The sequence below is a fragment of the Hylobates moloch genome, unplaced genomic scaffold, assembly GCF_009828535.3.
Source record: "Hylobates moloch isolate HMO894 unplaced genomic scaffold, HMol_V3 SCAFFOLD_6, whole genome shotgun sequence".
NCBI classification, from domain to species: Eukaryota; Metazoa; Chordata; class Mammalia; order Primates; family Hylobatidae; genus Hylobates; species Hylobates moloch.
This window is the reverse complement of record NW_026652281.1, coordinates 3,551,688-3,575,426: the sequence shown is the minus strand read 5'-3', so window position 1 is coordinate 3,575,426 and position 23,739 is coordinate 3,551,688. Positions and strand designations below refer to the sequence as shown.

Here is a 23,739-nt window from a genome sequence, read left to right as displayed (position 1 = left end):
AACACGCATCCACACCTCTGACTACCGGCCGTGCTGCACACGTGGACTGGATGCCGAGTGGTCTGAGCCCCAAGGACATGGGACTCCCACTGTCCCACCCACTGTCTCACACAGACGATGTCACCAGTCTGTAGCTCTGCCCCTCGCCCCTGGCTTAAGGGAAATCAGCGCTCCTGGGGGCTCTGGAGCGTTTGCCCACATGCTGTGGAGGCTGCAGGGTTGGGCCTCCATTTTCCTCTAGGCCCAGAGGCAGGAAAGTAAAGCTGGGGCTCTCCGCTCAGGCCTCCTACCCAGAAGAGGCACCTAAGGTTGCTGCTACTGGGATTACAGGGTCACAAAAGGCAGCTCCCCTAATGACCCCCCCAGAATAATGGGGAGCTGCCTCCGTATCTGCCCCCTACCTGTGCCTTTGGGTGGGATGAGGACTTTGATAGGACCACAGGGGTCTCCTCTCCTGAAGGGAGATATTGAAGGAGTGTATCTCAGGGGTCACCCCCTTCAATGCAGAGCCAAAAATGCAGAAACAAGGCAAGTCTGAAACACAGCTTTGAAAACACTTCCTAGCAACGGGTCATCAAACTATGAAATCAGTAATACTATGCAAAGCTTAAGTCTCAATTTTATGGGACTTGCAGACAAAGGACATCTTTGGCTTTATCTGGATTTTTCAAATCAATCAGCTATGGCAGCGGGCCCCTTGGAACAGACTGGAACTGGCTTGATGCAGCCTGAACGGTGAAGGCCTGATGGCTCTGTCCTGTGGGGCAGTTTGCACTGGGGGCTGCCTATGGGTCAGGACAAGTGAGGTGATGCCTGGACCACCGTGCTCTGTGCAGAAAAGAAATAGACAGACACTGTGTAGTCCTTTTTGACAATTCTCATTCTTTAGAGATGCTTTTTATTTTTCTTTTGGGCACCAAGCTTTCACATGAGCATGGTCACCAAGAGGCAAGCCATGGTCACCTGCAGGCCTCCGAATGAACGGAGTATGTCGCAGTACGGGGCAGCACATGAGATAGACGACTGTAAATTGTTCTACAAGACAACATAGTTCAACTAGTATCAATGCTCTCATTACATTCAGAATAATATGTAATTTAGAGCAATGGTTCTTATCCTTGGCAGGGTGAGAGAGGAACCTTTGTGAGGAGCTGGGGTTCCCTCCCAAGAATGACTCACCCACAATTTTCTGTAGTTTCCCAGGGTCGATAAAGACTATTCATGGGCCTCCAAACTACAAGAAGTACACAGGCCCCAAGTTCAGCATCAATAAATTAGAGTCATAGTTAAAGATACACAAACACCTAAGAACAGCCAAGTGCATTCCTGCAAACCTCGAGGCTCTCAATCTTCTCAGCTAATCCCTGGCTCCGTCTCGCAGTGCTGGGTGGAAAGTAACCTCCCCTCCCGGCGAAGCTTTTGCTTCGGTCAGAGTCCTCTGTGGCGGGATGCCACTCTGCTCCCTGGCACTGCCACGTCAGAAGCCTTGGCAGGTAGCAGGCACATGGCCTCATTTTGGCCTTGAACGGCAAACACACTCTTGGCTGTCAAAGAAAGACTCTCCAAAGAAAGACTTGCTCCAACATTTCCCATTGTTCAGACGCAAAGGAAAACTACTCACGTCTATGCCAAGAACACATCCACGATGCGCTCTTTTCTAATCACAAGGCGTTTCTCTTCACTGGGCCCTCGGCCGTCCTTCTCAACTGATTCATTGTGAGGAGACTAAACTCACACAGCAGTAACATACCAGCTCTGCGGCCCAAGGAATCTCAAAAACGACCTAAGCCCAACTACCCCGACCTCCTTCTACACCGCTATTCCACCTTCTCAGAAAGTTCAGGCTTTTGTGTTTTTTTTGAAACATTTAAAAATAGATATAAACTGGTCATCATTTGATTTTGAAGGATCTTTTAAATTACCAGATTTAGTATTGAGAACAGATGATACAATTTAAACCTGCAATTCCAATGAGAAAAAGCGTGGCTATGCCTTTATCTGGAAGAACGGAGTTACTGGGCTCTGAGTACAGCACCAGAAGACTTGAGGTGAGAGCATCCCGTGGGGTGGGGGTGGGGGCGAGGTAAGGGGTGCAGTAAGGGGTAGGGGTTTGGGGGCAGGATGCACCCTCCGGGTAAACACTGCTCTTCTGATGGGGTCCATCAGGAGCTGCCGCAGCCCAGTCTCCTGCCTCCTGAGTTACTTCCCCTCCCATCTGTGTCCAGTAGCACCTCAAGGTTCCCTATGGCAGAAGCAAGCATTCTCAGGCGAGGTTTCACACTTGGGGTTTTGCAGTAGAAATCTGTTTTGAAACATGCCGTGGGAAAGACATATATATCCTTCCACGCACATCACAGGGAGCTCCTTTATTCTGAGCCAGCAAATATACAATCGGCTGAAGAGTAATGAAAATATCTTAACCACACATTGTGAGCTAACTGGAGCCCGGGCACTGACACACTGGCATCTGCAGGGGGGTCGTTAGAATGGAAATGTGGAAGTATGTTCCACCGAAGAAAATTGCTCTTTTCATGAGCAGTGTTTGTGGGTAAAGGATGACAAGGCTTCACATCAGCTCCCTCCTCCTCAAGCTCTAATGGAAACATCTTTCTGGCTGCGGGGCGGCTTTGCCACTCTACCAGCTGCTGGATGACCACGCCGATCCCTGCCACAGCTGACAAGAAAGCCTCCTGTGTGCCAGCCAGCAGGGTGGCTGGACGTCATGGTTGGGATGAGTGCATGGCAGTGCTACTGTTTCATGGCTGGCAATGAGGAATAGTTGTTACATTCTGTCAATCTGGCATGTGAAGAGAAAAATTATGCTTGTTAATCAAACATGAGAAAACATTTTTGCCTTTTATAACTAATTCTATTCTAAAAAAAAAAAAAAAAATAGAATAAACTTTAAGTTTAAAAACCTGTCCCCTAGACATGCTAAGTCAAATACGAATCCGAAATCTGACTTTCAAGATTTCCGACTGAGAGTCAGAAACTGCTCAAAAAGGCAGACACTTGGGATCCAATCTTAAGGCAGCTACATGCTGCTCTTACCATTGTGGATAAACTGCTTTTCTTTCTGACTCTTGCATTACCTGACTTGAAGATAAGGAAACTGGGAGGATGATCTTTGAATCCCCCTCATGTTTTTTTAAGAGACAGGGTCTGAGTGTCACCCAGGCTGGAGTACAGTGGCACAACTCATAGCTCACTGCAGCCTTGAATACCCAGCTCCCAGCAATCCTTCCGCCTTAGCCTCCCAAGCAGCTGGCACTGCATGTGGGCACTCACCACCACACCCAGCTAAGTTCTGTATTTTCAGTAGAGACGGGATCTTGCTATGTTTCTCAGGCTGGTCTTGAACTCCCGGGCTCAAGTGATCATCCTGCCACGGTCTCCCAAACTGCTGGGATTATAGGCGTGAGCCATGCTGGTGAAGATGAGCAGACATCAGAAGTATTTCTAAGTTCAACCTCCATAAATAATGAGTTCTCTTGCCTGAGACTAAATTTGATGGTTCGCTGATGAAAATGCTTTAAGATACTTCCAAACAGCCACAGTGAAATAAGCATATGCAGCAGGTACGCTCAGAGGAGAGCACAGGGAAGGCCAAGGGAATGTGCTGCCTTCCGTAAACATAAACGCCAGGCAGGCCTCGAAGCCTCTGCTGGCTCTCTAAGGGCAGAATCTCTTCAACATGGCTCATGGAAAACCCTTTTCTTCATAGTTGATCAAAGGTGTCAGTTGGTAGAAAAAGGCTCAACAGAGCCACCCCCTTATAATCACGCTTCAACTGGGAGTGCTGACGGACAGCAGGGGCAAGGCCTGGACCTCCCAACAGGGGGCCTGACCACAGGCAGCGCTGCGTTCGACTGTACTCCAACATCGGGAAGGGATGGCTCAACTTGGGAGGGGTATGGAAGTCACTAAGAACTACTTAGTGAAGAACATTTCTGTTTTCTGGTATACATGATCACCTTACAACTGATGCTGCGAAATGCCAGCTTCCATCTGCACACCGTGGCTCCTGCCTGGCCTTCACTGCACGGCCCGTGGGAGTGGCGTGCCTCCCTCCCCCTGCTCCGCACAGAGTCCTGCGTGGGACCAGCAGCTCCTGTCTCACTTCTGCACTTGTGAAGAAGAGAAGAGCAGCCGCGTGGTTCCCCTCAGGCAGACATGCTTGAGCTTTCCGTGTTGGCCATTCCAGTGTCACCCTACACACGTGTGTGCATGAGTTTTAAGAACTGGCGCATATTTAACTATTTTCATTTCTGAATTCTCATTTCTACTAACTGGGTACCCTGGGAACAGAGATACCTACCTTGCTGCTGTGTGACTAGGTTCAAATGCACCCGGACGCAATGTCTGCCTTGGAAAATGTTGAACAAATTTACTATTTTTTTCCTAAATATTGTTGATTATAAAATTAGTATATGCTTGTTGTGGGAAATTCAGGGAAAAAGTAGAAACGTTTGAAATCCTATCTCCCAGAGATAACTACTGTTAATATTCTGCTATATTTCCTCACTGGCTTTACTCTGTGCCTTTTAACATGAGCAGAATATGAAATTCCGTATCAAGCATGTATAATATCATATCGTGCCTTTTCTACTTTATACCACATGCACTTTCTCATGCCACTAAATATTCTTTAAAAAGCTGGATGCACTTAAATTGGACTCCCCCCACCCCCATTTTAAGGCACTGCATGTCTTCTATAGAAATTCAATAAATCCTTATCTGAATTTCACATATTTCTGTAGGACTGATTCCTAGAAGGTAAATTATTGGGTCAAATATAGTAATTCTTTTTCAATGAAAGCCTCTCTCAGCCCTCTAAACATACTGGCCCAGTTGTGGGTTGGGGTTGGTTCACAGTTAGCTGCGTTATTTGCAGAGAACAATTTTGTTTTATGCGGGATCGGAAATTGAGCTTTGCTGTCCCAGGACTGCTGCTCACAGAGGAGCCCTGTTCTCAAATCCTTTTTCCTGAGGTCTCTGTAGATAATGCAGCGTACTGTGGCCATCTGAGGGCCACACTCCCCAGCAGGCTGTGTGGGGAAGAGCGGGCCATGCTTGGAAAGCTACAGAATTGTTTCCTTGAGTATAAGCACGAGAGTGGCTCTGGAAGAATCCAGTTTCCTTCATTAAGGAGCAAATGAGTTGACCCGGGAAAGTCAGATGCACAGGCCTTGGTCTATGGTGTCCTTGCCACCTCCGTGGTAATCAGGAGCCACGTGCTGACGGTGAGGAGCACAGGACGGGTGAGAAGATGTGTGTGACTGACAGTCCTTCCACTGGGCAAAGGCCAAAAGGCCCTCTGGTTTGTGGGTCTGGTGATGGTGACCACAGGCTTGTGGGTGCCCGAGTGGCTTCTCCTGAGCCCTCAGTCTCCCACTCAGGCTGGCCTTGCCTTCGGCGCAGTTGAGGTTCTGGAGTCCGTAGCCATGCCCTGCCATTCCTCTCTGTCTCCAAGGTATTCTTAACATATATCTTTCCTGCTCCCCAGCTCTGGCCAGCTCTAGGGAAACACTACAATGGTGTGGCGGGTCTCCACTGTCCAGGTGCAGCTTGGGCAGAACACAGCTTCCAGGGCGGCAGCAGCAGACCCGGGTCTCCCCACAGAGGCTCCACCTGCTGCTGCTGTCCAAGTGCTCATTTGGGTCCAGCAGGTGACCACGGGTCTCAACAGGAAGTTCCGTTCTTCTGTTGTCAGTGACTCATAGGACACCACTCAGCCCTGGGGGCTGGCTGGGACTCTGCGTTTCACTCCCGACAAGGGCAGGTACTGGTCAGTGGCCAGGGCTGCTTGACACTAGCGGGTCCAGGGCTTCTTGACACTAGCAGGTCCAGGGCTGCTTGACACTAGCGGGTCCAGGGCTTCAGCCATTTTCGGTTTGCTACTGCACAGAGCTGAGGCAGCCAAATGGCTCTCAACCCACTACAGACCACCTGACACACGGCTTTCACAGGGAGGGACATCACATGACTGTCCCCAAGGATTAGAAGATCACCGGAGCTGGACGAACTGCCCAGAGGTTCAAGACCACGTTCCAGCTTCAGGCCCAGGTCTCTGGTACCATCTCCAGCCTGGCAGAGATCCTTGGTGTAGCTGCGGGTTCAGGGAGTCCTGGGTTTTCAGGGTACGGTGACTGGGAGATGGGGCAGCAGCGGCTATGCATCTTGTGGTTTGGATGTGGCCAAGTCACCCTGAGTTTCACGGGTCTGTGGGTGAGGTGATCGCCCCCAGAGACAGAAGAGCCCACGAGGACAGAGCAGACAATGTGCCTTCTAGAAAGGAGGAGTAAAAGCAGAGCCTTCTGGGGAATGTCTCTGTGCCTCTCTCTCTTCCTGCCAGCAAGTTTCTGAGGGTGCAGAGCGCTGGAATGCATTTTCAGCCCCTTACCCAACCCTACCAGGCTTCCTTTGCTGAAGACGAGATGGAGGAGGAAGAACAATGGCTACTCATAGGGGGGTCTCTGCAAAGCACCTGCACAGTCACAGGCGGTATGGAGCAGCCAAAGGGCTGGAGAGCTGGGGTCAGTGCCTTTCTCTCCTTGTCCTCCACTGAGAGATACAGCCTGTGGCTATATGGAGACACGTGCAGGACCCCATCTTGGCTCAGTGAGCTACCCAGAAGGACCATCGTAAGGGTTCTGCCAGCAGCACAGAGAGGGACCATCCTAAGGATTCTGCCAGCAGCACAGAGAGGGACCATCCTAAGGGTTCTGCTAGCAGCACAGTGACAGAAGAAACACGTGTGGCACCCAGGAAGATTTCTCAACTTGATTAACAACCTACCTCGCATTTGTGACAATGATGATGACTGTGGCCATGCTTCCAAGCATTGTCCTGGGCATTCTACGTGCACTGCCTCTATTTCAAAGACAAACGAGAGGGCTTGGAGAGTGTGTTGGAGGTTACAGATAGAGCTGTGAAGTGGGAAACTCTTGACTGCTAACCTCAGCAATACACTCACTGGCCACCTGGTCTCCTTTCTTTAAAATCATGAGATACAAGCTGAGAATAGCCCACTGGATGTTGACGGTGAATCAAGGAGATGAGCTATTTACAGTAACTGCACTCAAACAGAGCATGAATTAGACTGGTCTATAAGACAGGGCAGGATGTCAGCTACTGGAAAGGTGGAACAAAGGCCAGGGAATCAGATGCTGAACTATCTTTGTGTATTGAAAATGAGTAAAGAAAAGGCAGTTTGTACTTCCTTCACATACTTCATCAAGAGACCTATAGTGCATCCCAGATATTCCAGTAAGATAGCCAAGAGGTAAATTCTTGGATTCTAAAACCTACAAACCTATAGTGATAATATACCATGGAGAGGTATGCCAAATATTTGCCAAAAAGTCAATTTGAAATGATATCATAACCTAGCACTGAACTGTCCGCCTTCCACATCCAAACTCTTTACTGGAATTTAGGGATTTTTTTTTTTCTCCCATCAAATGTTGATAAAACTCACTTTGGCTGCACAGCTAGCAAGACTAAAACAGAAACATTGGGAGCTGTAGAAAGTGACTGATTTCCTCTGACCATGCAAAGGGATTACCAGATGGTGAAACTGAGAACACAGGACCCCAAATGAGAGATAGCCTTTGAAAAGTCTGAGATTCTTGCTGAGGCCTCATAAACAGTGACCATTTTCCTGGAAGAGGGTCTTGACAAACAGCGAAGCCCCCGATGCCCTCCCTCCCCTACAGTGCTGACCCTCAGGAACCTTGGCTGAGTTCGGTTTGCTTTTCTGTAAGAGGAGATATTCACCTAACCTGTCTGATGACTTCATTTGTTGCTACTTTTCTACTCTTCTTGTTAAAATCTTCAGAATGTAACCAGGCTGTTCCTAGCTCTCTGCCAGGAGAGGCTGTCCAGGCTCCCCCTAATATGGCTACAATGGGCCCCTTCTATGACGTGCAGGCCTGGAGGGACTGCCAGCAGCTTCACTGTGGCTAATGCCCTTGTGCAACCTTCCCACCATCCCTGTTCTTGGCTCTGAGGAGCCGCCAGCCTCATGCTCTGTCTAGTGCATTGGCTTCCACTTACAAGGAAGCTGTGGACCAGAGTTCCCAGGTGAAAGACTTTCAAGAAAGACACCAAGGGATATTTTCATTTCCTGGAAGGGCAGTGACCACCTTCTTCCCCAGTGCTCCTGGTGAGCTTAGAGGGCCGCCCATACACTCTGGGTTACAAAGCCTGTTCCCTCTGCGTTCATCAGCGGCCAGTCGAGGAGTGCACACCCGGGAGGCCCCAACAGTGCCTGCCCAGGACGCCTGCAGGAAAAGTCCCCGCTGGGCTGTGGCAAAAGTAGCAGGTATTTTGTGTTCATCCTTAGAGGTGATGTTGTTGATTTTCCATGCCCAAAGGAGGGATACTTTCAAATGCTGAATGATTTGGGTTTAAAGAATGGGAGACGTGGACACGTATGCTTATTTGACCAATAGGTTTGTCCACATGAAGCACAAATGTCTTCTCAGTAATTCTGGCTGTTTGCCAGCAGAGACAGCATCATAACCTACAGGCTGACTTGCACGTCAAACTCCTACTGCAGACTAATTTGCAACATGTGCCGTTACCTAATCTGGAGATGAAAACCACAAATGCATAAAATGTACAAAGGCTTGGTACTGCCTCCTACTCAGGCTAGATCTGCTTGAAGATCCAGATCTTCAGTAAAAAAAAAAAAAAAAAAATCTGGATTTAAAAAGGGAAGACCAATGAGATAAGGCCAGGCAGAGCTTCCGGCGCTTGGGATGGCAGAAAATAACTCTTAAAAATGAAAAACAGTGGGCAAGTAAAGCTTCAAGGCATTCCCCCTCCCAGCCCATATGGCTATTTCTGCCATCTACAGAGGCAGATTTTAAACCTAGCTGCTTTTTAGAATCCTAGAGATCTGTACACAGATTCTTGGGCCTGGGCCTGGAGATTGTCATTCAGGAGCCAAATTGTTCAAAAGCTCCTTGGGTAATTCTAACATACAGCCATGCTGGGATTGCCAACAGCTCCCAAGCCAGACAGAAAATACTTAAAAGAGGAGAAGCCGCTAAGCTACAGGCCAGAGCTGGCCACGGCCGTGACCCACCTTGAACCAGGTGATTCCCATTGGCTTTGGGCGCTCGCAGCCTGTGGCGATGACTCTGGTTGGGGTGAGGATGTAGTCCACGGTGATGTCGTGCTCCTCAACAAGCTCTTCAGGGATGTCCACGACCTGGGGGAACAGAGGTGGGATAAAGGGGCTGGTGGGAACGCCACTGCAGGATACAGGGGCTGGTGGGAACGCCACTGCAGGATACAGGGGCTGGTGGGAACGCCACTGCAGGATAAAGGGGCTGGTGGGAATGCCACTGCAGGATAAAGGGGCTGGTGGGAATGCCACTGTAGTCGTGCACCCTGCCCCGCTCGGTGGGAATGTGAGGCTGGCTAGAGAAGCACCCCCAAATCCACTCTGGGGCTAAGGCTTAGCCGCTGCACCACTAGCAAGTCCAGCCCTGGCTGATCCACACCACTCGCGACACGGCACGGTTCAGAAGCAGACGAGTCTCCTTCCCCACCCCCTGCTCCCTCAGAAGAGAATGGCAGTGGCTCTGCTCAGCCCATTCATAAGGAGCACCTGGCAGTCGTGGACGATGGTGACCACCGGCGTCTCCTTGCTGACGGCGCCCATGGATACCATCATGGCATATTCCAGATCGGCGTAGCCTTCTCCCTTCCCGATTCTCCAGCCTAAGAGACAACCGAGAATCAGTATCGCTGTGCGGTCCGGGGAATCGCTGAGAAGTGGATTTTCCATCAGGTCCAGTGGAAGGAGAAACTTGAACCCAATATCCTGAGCTATTCTATAGAAATTTTCACAGAAATGCCCACCAGCAGCCCACACTGAAGATGGACTTTTGGGCATTAAACAGGAATAACACCATGGCAAATGTCAGGTGGTGAAACTACAATGACGTGAACACTGGACCGTTTAAGCATGTCACAAAGGGAAACAGATCACATTCATGTCAGCTGTATGTTAGCAAGACTCATACTTAAAAAGAATGAAAAGAGCAGTTCTCAAAAAGACTAAAAACAAATTCCTACTGAAAGCAAAACATGTTTAATCAGCTTACCTCGGAGGGAAAATCGCTGCTCTGAAGTCAGGAGTGTGTGAGGGCATGGCCTTGTTTCTTCGAAAGCACTGAATACTCACCACTAGATACCAGGTCCCGAGGGACGGTTTAAGCAGTACTAAAGCGTTTTGCAAATGTGTAATTAGTGGCACAACAAAAGGATTATCTGAGCCTAAAAGAGTAGCTAAGATGAAATCGAGGTTTAACAGCCTCTCTTGCCAAATCAGCTATTCAGAGACAAAAATGCAGGAAGACAGGATACATCAAATGCCTTCTGGCCCCCACGGAGAAGCTACAATTCTTCTTAGGAGAAGCCTGAGGCACTTCAGAAACTGAGGCCGGCGTGTGCCACCACCAGCATCACCCGCAGAGCAGCCGCATCACTGCTGCCGTGTCTAAGACTCACATCTGATCAAGCTACTTTGACAATTCAAAACCTTCAACTGTGCATGCAAAGAAACAAGAGAAAGAAAATTCAACAGAAAAATAGCAAAGGATATGAACAGTTCACAGGAAATGACAGGCAGATAAGCAGCAAACATGAAAAATGCTTGACTGACTCCTAATTAGGTGCAAATCAAAGGCAAAGGAGATATTATTCACTGCTCACTAGCAGACTGCTAAAAGTCAAAGCTGGCTCATTCCAGCTAGGAACAAGGAAGCGGGGAAAGAGGCCAGGCACCACTGTTGCGGGCCGAAAGTGAGCGGGCCTTCTGGTGGCAACATCAAGGCTGACAATCCCCCCTTCAGTTCAGCAACTCCCCTCCGAGGCATTGGCCCATGGATAGCTCAAAGGCACACCTAGACTATCCCACAGAACATACTTCACTCCAACATGGTCTGTAAGGAAAAAGACCAAAGCTAAATCTGGAAATAACTCATAACTTATGTATCCATCAGCGGGGGTGGGCTTCAGTTACTGAGGTGCAGTCACATGAGAACGCCATGCAGTTCCTCAACACAGGCCCAGGAGACCAGCCTGCAGTGCTGACAGGAAGGGGCTCTAAGACACATTCTCCAGCAAGGCACGGAGCTCTATGTGTGCCACCGTCCCTTCTGTGAATGTAGAAAAGGGATATCTATAAATCTATACCTATAAACTATAAGACAGGGGTTCCCAACTCCCGGGCCACAGACCACTACCAGTCCGTGGCCTGTGAGGAACTGGGCCACACAGCACGAGGTGGGCAGTGAGCGAGCGAAGCTTCATCTGTATTTATAGCTGCTCCCCATCACTCTCATTACTGTCTGAGCTCCGTCCCCTGTCCGATCAGCTGTGGCATTAGCTTCTCATAGGCGTGCAAACCCTCGTATGAACGGTGCATGCCAGGGATCTAGGTTGCGTGCTCCTGATGAGAATCTAATGCCTGCTGATCTGTCACTGTCTCTCATCACCCTGAGATGGGACCATCTAGTTGCAGGAAAACAAGCTGAGGGCTCCCACTGATTCTATATTATGAGTTGTATAATTACTTCGTGATTTATTACGATGTAGGAATAACAGAACTAAAGTACAAAATAAATGTAATGTGCTTAAATTATCCTGAACCATCCCCTCCCTGGTCCACGGAAAAATTGTCTTCCATGAAACTGGTCCCTGGTGCCAAAAAGTTGGGGACCACTGCTATAAGATATCTGTGTCTCAGCAAAAGAAACTATCATCAGTGAACAGAGAACCTACAGAATGGGAGAAAATTTTGCAAACTATCTGTCTGACAAAGGTCTAATATCCAGAGTCTGTAAGAAACTGAAACAAATTTACAAGAGAAAAACCCAAACAACCCCATTAAAAACATCTACACTAGGAACTCCTGATGGGGCAGCTGGGAAGGAACAGGGAAGAGGTATGGTGGAGCTTTCTGTGCTGTAACATTTTCTAAGCAGACCCATGGTTACTTCACTACTTTCCACAGGGGGTTAGCTGAACGATGAAGCTTACAAAGCGTTACTTTCTTCTTTATACATCCCTGAACCTGATGATCTTCTTCCAAGGGGGACCTTTGCTGATTTCCCACCACCAAGAGCCCAAGTCCCATCATCTGACCTCAAGGCTGCTGAGAAGGGGCCGCAACCTAGTAAAGGGCCTGCTGCCTGAGGACCCTGCAGTCCCCTCTGCCTGGACAGTGGCCAGCATGCAGGATCCAGCCCTGAGGCCGCTACTGAGGAGGTGCCCCCTCCAGGCGGGCACGTCCCTCCTCAGACTCCCCCTCCCACTCCCGTCAGTCCTGACTTGTGCCCAGCACTGAGCACGTCACGTCCTGTCCTGGTCCAGCTCTCGTGTCTGGCCCACCCACACACCATGCACCGAGGTAGAGACCACCCATTGCCTGCCTGGCACACAGCAGGTGTAGCAGGTATACCAGAACAGTGCGCTCCTGAGTCCCTAGCCCGATGACACAGACGAAGCACCAGAAACTGGAAATGCACTGAAAGCAAAGAATAAAGAACAATGTCCCCACATCAGCTCCAGTGGTGGCCGGAAAAAGAGGGCACCCTGAAGCTGGAGACAGTGAGGGGTGGTGCGGTGACCCTGACCTCTTAGCAAGGGCCCCCTGGCCTTGTGGACCGAGAGCAGCCTGCCTCACATGCAGCATGGCAAAGCACCAGGCCTCAGAAGAAGTCTCAGACACACCATGCTGTTCAGGAGTCTCAGACACACCGTGTTGTTCAGGAGTCTGCTGCATCATAATAAAAACAAAGCTTGGAACCCACCGTTTTTCCATTTGCTGGAGTCCCTCCAAAACCAACTATTTACTGACATAGTGAAAAGAAATTCAGCTCCAGCTCACTTAAGAACAGAGAGAAAACCTTTCACCACCTGAAGAGACAGTTATCTCACTTTGTTTTTCCTGCTAAGAAAAGTGAAAATGCTGTACACGTGTTGGGCTGGGGCCAGGAGCGGGTGGGCTGAGCCAATTCTTCACCACTGAAAAATGCAGTGGCTTTGGAGACCAGGTAAGCGCATCCAGAAAGCAGAAATCACTGGCAACTTTTGAAAGACAAACAGCCTGGCACAGACAGCCTGGCACGCAGCCGCCTTCAGGCAGAGCTCAAGAGTTCCCATCTGCTAGTCTTACCTTTTTCAGAAACGGCGACGGATCCCACCACGACTAAATCCACAAGGACTCTGGAATCCAAGCCTATGGGGACGCTGTAGTTCCTCACACCCTGCACACAGAGATACGGATTGGAAAACTTCCACTCCAGCTGCTTCCTCATGTTATAATTCATGATCAAAGTGCACTCAGGGTTTGAATCAACCTCTTGGACAAAACAGATGCAGGCACAGGCAACACTGGAGATGCGGCGTTTCAGAAGTCGCATTCCAGAAACCGCTTTAGGGCACAGTTTCCCCGGTCTCTTTCCCAGAAAGGTGGCCAAGAGGAACTCACAGCACAAATTCATAGGCTGCCAATTTCATAGCATTTAACAAATCGTTTTTCCCCATAAGGCAGAAGAGCACAGTGGTGAAAACACAGGGGCGGAGTCCCAGGGAACTGGGTTCAGAGCCTCTGAGCCACAGGACCCCAGCAGGCTGGAGCTCTCTGAGCCTCAGTTTCTTCACCTGTAGGACAGGGACACCACCCTCTGCCTCGTCGGACCAGTGTTGGAATTAAATAACATAACATATGCATTTAGCACATAAGACATGGTCAGTAAACACTGTATGACATATTTATTCAATACAAAATCCTGAAGGCCACTATCTTTATGTACAATATACTCGCTTCTAAAAAATTATCCCTTCAACCAAAATGTCCCAAAAGTGTATTGCTTTATACTAATGCAGGCCGGCATATAAAGAATAGGGAAGCTGAATATGTTCATGGTTCTCATAACACGGTTTACGTAAGTCTCAGGAAAAAGCCATTTTCAGTCCTGTATCCGGCAGTAACTGATCATTCGATGTGGCAGTGGGCTGTGCCTGCAGAGCTATGACAAGTTCCGTATGGATCAGTGCATATGGGTGGCTTGGGGTCTCCCGACAGTCACAGAAGGGGGCTTAGTCCAGGAAACCCTCCACTGCAGGAAACCCTGTGTTCTCATCATCTCACAGGGGCCACAGGGGGCAGGCACTGACCAACTGCAGAGGAACAGACGGTTTGCATTTGTGAATGCTGTCCATCACCATGGTTTTGTCTCATTTTTCTACCTTTATTTTTCCTTTGCTCCTTTCTCTCTCTCTATATATATTTTTTACTTTATTGTATGTATTTATATAAACCATATCAAATTCTATTTTTGGAATAAGCAGGGTGCTAATAAGTAAACAATAAAACATTCCAGTTTTATACATTAGGCTTAAGTGGCAAATCCCATAAAAAAGTGTATCTTGAATTGCCTTATTTTTTCTTCTCAATAGATTAAAAATTAAATGACTTGGAGTTTACCTTAAGATTCTTAAACAGTCACCAAATTCAACTTAACTGTAAAATACACGACCAATTTTATTATAATGCACCCTAAAGTCATATTTGTACACTTGGTTTTACTAAATTGTGAGGCATTCAAGAAAATCTTAAATATATAATTGTCGGCAATTACTCACTTAGAACTGGTGAGGCAATTTCCAATGGACCATGTTTTGGAAATTCTATCCTGTCTCCCCACTTGCTCTGGTGGCATCTGATGAACAGGCCAGGAATAAGAAAAAGCTCCACAATACTGAACATCGCAGGTTAACAGTGGGCAGCGCCAGAGAACCAGATCACTCGCCTTCCCTTTTCTTACAATAAAGAATTTATAATTTGCCAATTTCGTGCAAAATAGAAACTGAGTTACAGAAATAGTTTTCCCACTTGGCTCCATTAAGGACAGAATTCTTGAATACTTTAATATCTCTGTTCTTTTGGCTCTGTTAAGAATGAATTCCAACTGTGTGATGCTATCTCATGCTAACTCGTCAGAAGACTTCACAGGGTACAGTTCTTTCCTACGTGGGGACATTGCTTCTAGCACTTACCTGAGAGGTGGCACATTTTCTCAAGATGTCTTTAGTTGCCCCAGGGGGTGGTGTGATCTTATTAAACAACCCTGTTCTCAGTCGTGGTGTTGGAACCAACAGTGTTTTTTTACTCTTTTAAAGAAAAGAAAATCAATAAATTAGAAAATTAAATTATTCCATAGGACTTTCTTATATGTGTTTTTACCATTTCAGGAGAAGAGGCAAATTACTATTATCTGCATTCTTTTTTTTGGCGTGTGCCAAGGAAATTACTTATTTGAAAACCAAATTAAATAATGTGTGGGGTCGATTTTTCTTAAAATCACCACTTGGCACCTCCTTACCCTGAAGAGCCAGAGGGTTTAATAAACCTGCTAATTTGACTTCAGGTGCCATTCAAAATCGTTACAGGTAAAAACTCACAACAGAAATCCAAACTAAGGTCGGTTCTGACAAAATCCCAACCTCAACTTTCCTGTGCCCCCTCTGCTCTCAGCACCAAGTGCGACACAGTTACAATAATGCTGTCATTAGAAACTGGCATAGCATAGCTACCTTAGTTACTCAAACATTTCTATCTAGTTTGGCTGTTCAGCAAATCACAGTCAAAGAGATCAGTAATCATGATAATCAATACACTGACACGTGCCAATAGCCCTTTACTTCTACTTAGTTCTCAAATGCCTCTTGTGAGAACCTCTAGAACAAGGCTTCTCAAGGTGAGGGCCCTGGGACAGCGCATCAGCGCTCCTGGCACCTGTTAGAAATGAATCAGCCCCTGTGGGGGTGGGGAGCTTCGATGAGCCTTCCAGTGACTCTGATGCACACGAAAGTTTGAAACCCACTGGCTGAGATGTCTCTGTAGATTATGCAAGGGTAAGCCACAAGGCAATCATAAGATCTGTGAAATCTTTCATGCAATTAATAGTATATTTTAGTTTTTGAGCAGGAGATGACAACCCAAGACCAATAAAAGACCTATAACATCTGTTTGGCCTATTTCAGCAAAGGCTTGTCAACCACAAGAGCGAAGTACTTCGACACAGGCAGCTGTAACTGCCACGTGCTGCTTTTCTGTGAGTGGTGGAGTGTGGCTCCCCTCATTGGCAGTGTTGGAATCCTGTGCCCCACATATGGGGATCACTCTCTCTTTTCTAGAAGCCGCTCATCCTCTGGCTCAGTGGATCTCAGCCTTTAGTGTGCATTAGAATCACCAGCAAGCTTTAAGAATTACCCAGGTCTAGACCTCACTCCAGAGACTTTTTGGAACCTGGCATGGCCAACAGATAGTCTTCAAACCTCCTTGAGTGACACCACCATGTGGCCAGAGCTGGCAAGTGGCACCTAAGCCAGTGGTGCTTAAGCCTGTGTACTTGGAGCACCCTCAGAGTACTGATGAAACACAGTCTGCCGCCACTTCAGAGACTCACAGGTCTGGGGTTGGGCCTGGGAAGCTGTGCATGCCCCCTCGGAAGTTGTGCATGCCCCCGGCACTGCGGACTGTCCGGTCAGACACTGGCCACTGTGCCTGTAGGTGTGGTCTGAGGCTGTGCATGCCCCCGGCACTGTGGACTGTCCGGTCAGACACTGGCTGCTGTGCCTGTAGGTGTGGCCTGAGGCTGTGCATGTCACCATTGCCTTGCCCACACGCAGCTGGGGCTCAGGAACTTGGATTTTTACCTGCATCCCAGCTGATCCTTAAGTCCCTTAAAGTTTCCAGAAACCACTGAGGACCCTGTAAGCACCAGAACTGAGGGACCACATGTGTGTTGGGGTCTTTCACCACTACATCCTATGCCCAGCACGCAGCCTGGGAGATAGCTCAGTTATTTTTGCAGTTGTTTCTTCAGCCTGAATAAACGATGGCATGAAGCAATAGGGATTTGCTCAGGGCTGCACCCCTCTTCCAGGCCGTCTTGGCTAAGGCTGACCTCTACACGGTCAAGGTTTCTGATTTTTGCTCTGAGGGGCTGACAGCTGAGAACACCCTGAACTTCACACTTGCAAGGACTGGCTCTGGAGTCAGGCGGCTGAGTCAGAATCCTGGCTGTGCTGGGACTGATGTGTGGTGACCTGAGGTGGAGCCTCTCTGCGTCCGGTTTCAAGTGTCATAGAGGAGCAGAGATGGCTCCCATAGGAGTAGTGGACAACTAAACCACATAATACAGGAAAAACATTTAGACAGAACTGCGCCTCGAATGCAGTGACTGCCGACTGCTGTCCTTCCTTGCTACTGCTGCTATTACTACTTCTAGCTTATTAAAATGATTCATTAACTGGGAAAATCAGGCTGACAGGAAGCTACGCTTCTGGAAGAGCCTACACGGATGTCTCTCTTGGGGCTGAACCACCATCAGCAGACAAAATGATTCCACACGAGCTTGGACCCAGGGCAGGCCCCTCCTCTCAGCTTCGGCAGGAAGACACTCTGCCATTCACCTTTTTTGCCACGCAATGTGGAAAGTGCCCCTCTCACTAGGGCTTCTCAGGAGTTTGACTTGACAACTTGGGTGGGAGAATGGAGTCAGCACACAACATGTGGCAGCGTTAAGGCAGAATGACAATTCTGCAGTGAGATGGCCAGCACTATACTCACATTATCAGCTGCGATTTGCTTCAGCAAAACTACATCAACCATTATGTTAAATTAATGGGGTTATTTGAATGTTACTGATTTTATAGTTTTGTTCGTATTTAACTTAGATGCTTATTTTGGTTTTATAGTTGCATAAAAGCTATCTGCATTAAAATTTATACCAAGTTTTATGTTTATCATATTGAATTAGTTTATAATAAACTAATTTAAATCAACCCTGGAGTTTTCTTTTTTTTCCTTGAAAAGGGGCCTATATGTTTTCAGTTGAGAAACAGTGCTCTAATTGATACATTTTGAGGGCACATCAGACTTCTTACTCGTGATTTATCATGTTTCAAAGAATTATAATACTACAACTGTGGCAAAAAGAACTAAATATGTTGTAATCTTCCTCCTCTGATGAAGCACATCAAAACTGAGAATGCTTCAATGCCATAGTTTTTGTGTTTGTTCGGTTAGGAAGCAAAAAAATAAAAATTATAAGAGCATGACTGAATTTAAAAAGTTTAGCAGTGTTGAGAAGAAACCTTTCCAGTTCTTAATCATGGTCTTTATAGTATCAGAACATGACAAGTGACCGTATGTCATCCAGAAGCAAATGATTCTGTGTTCAGCAAGCTTGTTAGCATGCTCATTTCAAATGGCAAAGTGGTGTCATCTATTTCAGCTCCAGCTCCTCAATTCTGGAACACCACAGGTTCTGCCTGGGTTCCCTCTCCTGTGCCGACAGGGCCTGGAAGCCATCGTTTTGAACATCCTTTATCTCTGAATTTAGAAATATTCGAGACTCCTGATTGACTGAATGCTAAACAGCTGAAGGGCTTCTGAACTATTCTTGGAAAAATCACCACCAAGGGCACTTTCTGTATTGGAGGGAATCGGAAGCACCGACTTTCTAAACGCAAGACAGATGTGTGCACTGACCAGCTACCTGGAAAAGGTGTCCCCCTTGGCGGCCAGGTCTTGGCTCAGCTCAGGGAAGTGGAATTACCTGCAGCGCCAGCAGCCGAACACCTTCCAGTGGTTTATCAGGGTCCACTTTAACTTCCTGTGTTCTAGCAAAAACGTCTAGGTCTTTGATGTTTTGGCAAGCCAGATAAGACCCCTAGTTAGGCAAATAGACAGAGTTGCACTTACTTCAAGGACGAAGAAGCGAGCACTTTTCTGGGGGGCATCAGGGTTTACTTTAATGGTCCTGGCCGTTCTGAACGCCTGCAAGCGTGGGATTTGCTCGGCAGCATGAGAAGCGCCCTGTTTCCAATGCAATTGCACGTTACTGAAAGGACAGCACGCTCTCAGGCCAACGGCAGCCCAAGCAGCTCGCCCCAGAATCTCACCCAGACAGGCACGAACAGTCCCCCAAAGAAACATCTAAGGAAGCAGTCTAAATAAGGAAAGGGATTTGAGAAAAGTAGCCTAACCTCATTTGAGTTTTAACTGAAATAAAACATGCATTCCAAAAAGAATACAAATTGCGAGTGCAAAATGTGATGATTTTTCACAAAATGAAGACTGCTGTGTAACCACCACCAAAATCAAGCAAGAGCATGACCTGGAAGCCCCCACCTCTCTCCTGTTTGATTCGTTTTTAAAGATTTCTATATTATTCTCTACATCCTTCATCTTTACCTCTGTCAAGATACATTTCTCTCTCTGGGGTCAGAAGCAGTAAAACAAAACACAGTAACAACAAAAAACCATCAAAAGATCAGTTTTTAAAAGGGACAGGACAGTCTCGGAACCACGTCAGCTGAGGACCAGGGAAGGTGGAGCTTGTTGTGGAGAAGCCAGGCTTGGGGAGAGACAGTCCCGACAAAATGGGGTGAAGCAAGCCAACAGCTAAGTCCTTCAGGCCAGAGAGAGCGTTTTTGAAAAGCGGTTTCTTTTGCTCTTGGAAAATAGGCATGTCAAAGATTATGAACTATTGCATTGTCTCTTCCGAGTATCCTTTTTTTTTTTCCGTCAACACTGTTAGGAACAGCCATCTTTGATTGTCTTACATTTTGATCAGCTGGGAAACTGAGGCCCAGCATCGTTAGGCTGGCAAGGCATTCATTTCTTTCCAAAGGCGCTAGAGCCTGGACTTCCAGTTTGGTACCCCTTCACTCCCTAACGCTCTTAGCAGGGTCAATTTTGTGAAAAGCCATCACAACAATAACATGCTTCTGGCCAGGATACATATTTTACTTTGTATCAAACAGAAAACAGCAAGTAGCACCACCTTGAGAGGTGACACCATGCTGGCAGCCCTCGCTCACTCTCGGCGCCTCCTCAGCCTTGGCGCTCACTCTGGCCGCACTTGAGTGGGCCAGCCCGCCGCTGCCCTGTGGGAGCCCCTTTCTGAGCTGGCCAAGGCCGGCTCCCTCAGCTTGCGGGGAGGTGTGGAGGGACAGGCGTGGGCGGGAACCAGGGCTGCGCGCAGCGTTTGCGGGCCAGCGCGAGTTCCGGGTGGGCACGGGCTCGGTGGGTCCCGCACTCGGGCAGTGAGGGGCTTAGCACCTGGGCCACCAGCTGCTGTGCTCGATTTCTCGCCGGGCCTTAGCTTCCTCCCGACGAGGTAGGGCTGGGGACCTGCAGCCCGCCATGCCTGAGCCTTCCCACCCGCGCCCACGGGCTCCTGCGCTGCCAGAGCCTCCCCGACGAGCGCCGCCCCCTGCTCCAGGGCGCCCAGTCCCATCGACCACCCAAGTGCTGAGAAGTGCGGGCGCACTGTGCGGGACTGGCAGGCAGCTTCACCTGCGGCCCTGGTGCGGATCCGCTGGGTGAAGTCAGCTGGGCTCCTGAGTCTGGTGGGGACTTGGAGAATCTTTATGTCTAGCTAAGGGATTGTAAACACACCAATCAGCACCCTGTGTCTAGCTCAGGGTTTGTGAATGCACCAGGGGGCACTCTGTGTCTAGCTAATCCAGTGGGGAGGTGGAGAACTTTTGTGTCTAGCTCAGGGGTTGTAAACGCACCAGTCAGTACCCTGTCAAAACGGAGCAATCAGCTCTCTGTAAAACAGACCAATCCGCTCTCTGTAAAATGGACCAATCAGCAGGATGTGGGTGGGGCCAGATAAGAGAATAAAAGCAGGCCTCCGGAGCCAGCAGTGGCCACCCGCTCTGGTCCTCTTACACGCTGTGGAAGTTTTGTTCGTTTGCCGTTTGCAATAAATCTTGCTACTGCTCACTCTTTGGTTCCACACTGCTTTTATGAACTGTAACACTCACCGCTAAGGTCTGCAGCTTCACTCCTGAAGCCAGCGAGACAGCAAACCCACCGGAAAGAAAAAACTCTGAACACATCCGAACATCAGAAGGAACAAACTCGGGACATGCCGCCTTTAAGAACTGTAACACTCAGTGCGAGGGTCCGGGGCTTCATTCTTGAAGTCAGTGAGACCAAGAACCCACCAATTCCGGAGACAACCAAACCACCCTGCACAGAGAGGCAAGAGGCCCCAGGTGAAGGGTAAATGACGTCTCTAAATGCTAAGGACGCCCTGGCCAAGTGGCTTTGATTTCATACCACTGCTCACCACATTCTCATCCACCATGACACAGTAAGAGAATTTTATTACTAGTGTTATTCATTTAGGAATATCTTGTTTTCCTTTTCTGGACTCCAGAAATGTGTCAATACCTTAAAGTTGGGAATCCTGTGATGAACAGGTCGGGGAAAGTCAGCTAAATTTTGTGATTCCATGTAGTCCCAAATTTGTTCACGAATATCCTGTTTGGAGACACCTACTGCAACAAAAGATTCCCACTTAATAACATACAAAGGAATTCCACAGCCCATGCTGAAAGCCTGCTCCAGTTACATGCTCACCCCTACACCAGAGTTCATGACTATGCCAGACCAGATTGAGAGGTCTTTTGGTCTCTACATCGAGAAATGTAGTAAGTTTTTTTTGTTTCGTTTTGTTTTTTTGAGATGGAGTTTTGCTGTGGTTGCCCAGGCTGGAGTGCAACGGCGCGATTTCGGCTCACGGCAACCTCCACCTCCACGTCCACCTCCCAGGTTCAAGCGATTCTCCTGCCTCAGCCTCCTGAGTAGCTGGGATTACAGGTATGTGCCACCACATAAGAGGAAGTATTAAAGTTCAGAGTAAATTAAACATAGCCCTACTATTTAATCCAGTTATACTAACCTTGTAACAGTAGGGGAGCCAAATACAACCCAAGCCTCGTAACCAAGCCCTCTCAAGTCCTTGCTTGGGGACTCAAGTTCTGCTGATGTACAGAAACTGTCATCTTAGTGTATTCCGTCTTGTTATAACTGTAATTCACTTATTCTTGCCGTAAGGCAGGTAAGCTTGCCTTAAAACTAAGTGATCTATAAGACAGCTATTATTTTGGATTACTGACTGCAATTCCCTTTATTAGTGTGGGCTTAATAATGAGATGACCATATTGGCCTCATCTCCTGTCGTTCCTCACTCTGAATCCAAAAAGTGCTTCAAGGACTGTTCTTCCCTGGTCCCAACATACCTGCCTACCTCCCTCTCCCTTTGAGACCTGTACGTCCTCTGCTCTCCCTCAGGTCTAGCTTAGATTTGACGTCCCCCGGGAAGCATTCTCTGAGTGCTGTCTCAGGCAGATGACCTTCCTTTAGAAATCTAAAGAGTACCTATACCATTTGGGTTTTTCTTCCAAACAGAAACAATTACATTGGAACAATTACTACAAGGTTACCACATGTATCACTTTCACTAACAGCCCAGACGGCCTGGAATATTCCCAGCACTGCGCAGGATACCCTGTGGGACACAAGAAATGTAACGCTGTGGCCCCTGCTCTGGAGTCAATTAATCCCTTAACAGTGACTCCCCCTAAGAAAGCAATGGGCTAACTGGCAGGGGGAGGGGGTCACTGCAAAATAAAAGGGCAGGGCCTTCCTTTGGAAAGTTACAAAAACATGAGAAATAATTAGAATAATAGGTGACACACAGTAATGTGTGAAATGCCTGAACCCTATTCTATAATTGTCTGTCTGCTCCCCCAGCAGGCTGTGGGCCCTGTCGGGTCAGCGTGGGTCTCATTCACCCTTCAGTCTCCAGACCCAGCTCAGTCCTGGCACAGGGCAGGCATCCCCAAAGGTCACTCTTACCATGCCAGCATATGATCGCCCTCCGTGTATGTACTGTGTACATGCTGCACACGTAGTATGGGTGGGAGTGGACCTGTTCACAGCTGTGGTTCCGGCATTTAACAGACCCTGGCACACCCTTTGTACTAGTAGTATGGGGTGCTATCTGCCAGGCAATCCTGCGATCAATCATCCAGCCCTTCCCCCACTAGAGAGTGACTTCCTACAGGCCAGGGGCTCTGCGGGAGGAAGCCCCTCGCCCCGCACGGACAGGGCTTCCACAAGCATCTGTTAAGACCACAGCGGTTAAGAGAACCCCGCGTGTAGGTCAAACCGGCTTCCGATCCTGCCCCTGAACCTCAGTTTCCCCGACCTCACGGGGCCCACGGGCTCCCCCACGTGCACGGCTGTGTCCCTCCCGCCTCGTCTTCCCGTTATCTTTATTTTTCCCGACATCTTTCTCGGGATTGCGGGCGAGAGAGCCGCTGGTTCGACCCGAACCCAGCACAGACCCCCTCTGACCTCCTCGCCCGCCTCCGGTGATTCTGCCCCATCCTCTGCCAGCCTCGGTGGCCCCGCCTCGACTCTCACCGGTCCCGGCCGTCCCTCCGCATTCCCAGCCGCCCGGGAGCCCCGGCGGGGCCCCTCACCTGCCCTCGGCTCCATGGTGACGCAATCACCGCGCGACGCCTCCAGGCTCATGGTCTGGCGCGCACTGACGTCACCCGCTCCGCGATGGTGGGAGGGGCGGAGGCTGAGCGGGCGAGGCCCAGGCGCGCATGCTCGGGTGGGTAAAACCCGGGCCGGGGGACGCTCGGGGACGCTCCCAGGCCCTTCGCTGCTGCTTTCAGCTAGTCATTGTCGAGCGCCGCCCATGACAGGCGTTTTGTCAAGCCCTGGAGTTACTGAAGTGAACAAGTCCCTGGCCTCTCGGGACCCATTGCCGGTCGAAACACATCCCACCTCCTCTTCCAGTCCTAGAGGCCGCCTCCTCCGGAAAGCCG

The 23,739-nt window shown here is 48.8% G+C and overlaps 1 protein-coding gene across 10 annotated transcripts in view; it reads right to left on the bottom strand.

The window, feature by feature from the left end:
- MTHFSD (methenyltetrahydrofolate synthetase domain containing) overlaps positions 1 to 23,448 on the bottom strand; it is a 28,623-nt gene extending 5,175 nt beyond the window's left edge. The window contains exons 1-7 of one of the 10 annotated variants that reach the window (XM_032156260.2): positions 23,386 to 23,448; positions 21,287 to 21,393; positions 18,800 to 18,913; positions 15,085 to 15,198; positions 13,199 to 13,289; positions 9,623 to 9,735; positions 9,095 to 9,220 (exon numbers count right to left, since the gene is read on the bottom strand). In XM_032156260.2, the coding sequence (XP_032012151.1) occupies positions 9,095 to 9,220; positions 9,623 to 9,735; positions 13,199 to 13,289; positions 15,085 to 15,198; positions 18,800 to 18,913; positions 21,287 to 21,393; positions 23,386 to 23,437 (717 nt within the window). In that variant the 5' untranslated portion in view covers positions 23,438 to 23,448. Of the gene's footprint in view, positions 1 to 9,094; positions 9,221 to 9,622; positions 9,736 to 13,198; positions 13,290 to 15,084; positions 15,199 to 18,653; positions 18,768 to 18,799; positions 18,914 to 21,286; positions 21,394 to 21,797; positions 22,329 to 22,363; positions 22,386 to 23,257 lie in introns of those variants that run through there. The other 9 variants (XM_032156258.2, XM_032156261.2, XM_032156259.2 and 6 more) reach the window with 9 other exon arrangements.
- Between the last annotated feature and the right edge of the window lie 291 nt (positions 23,449 to 23,739).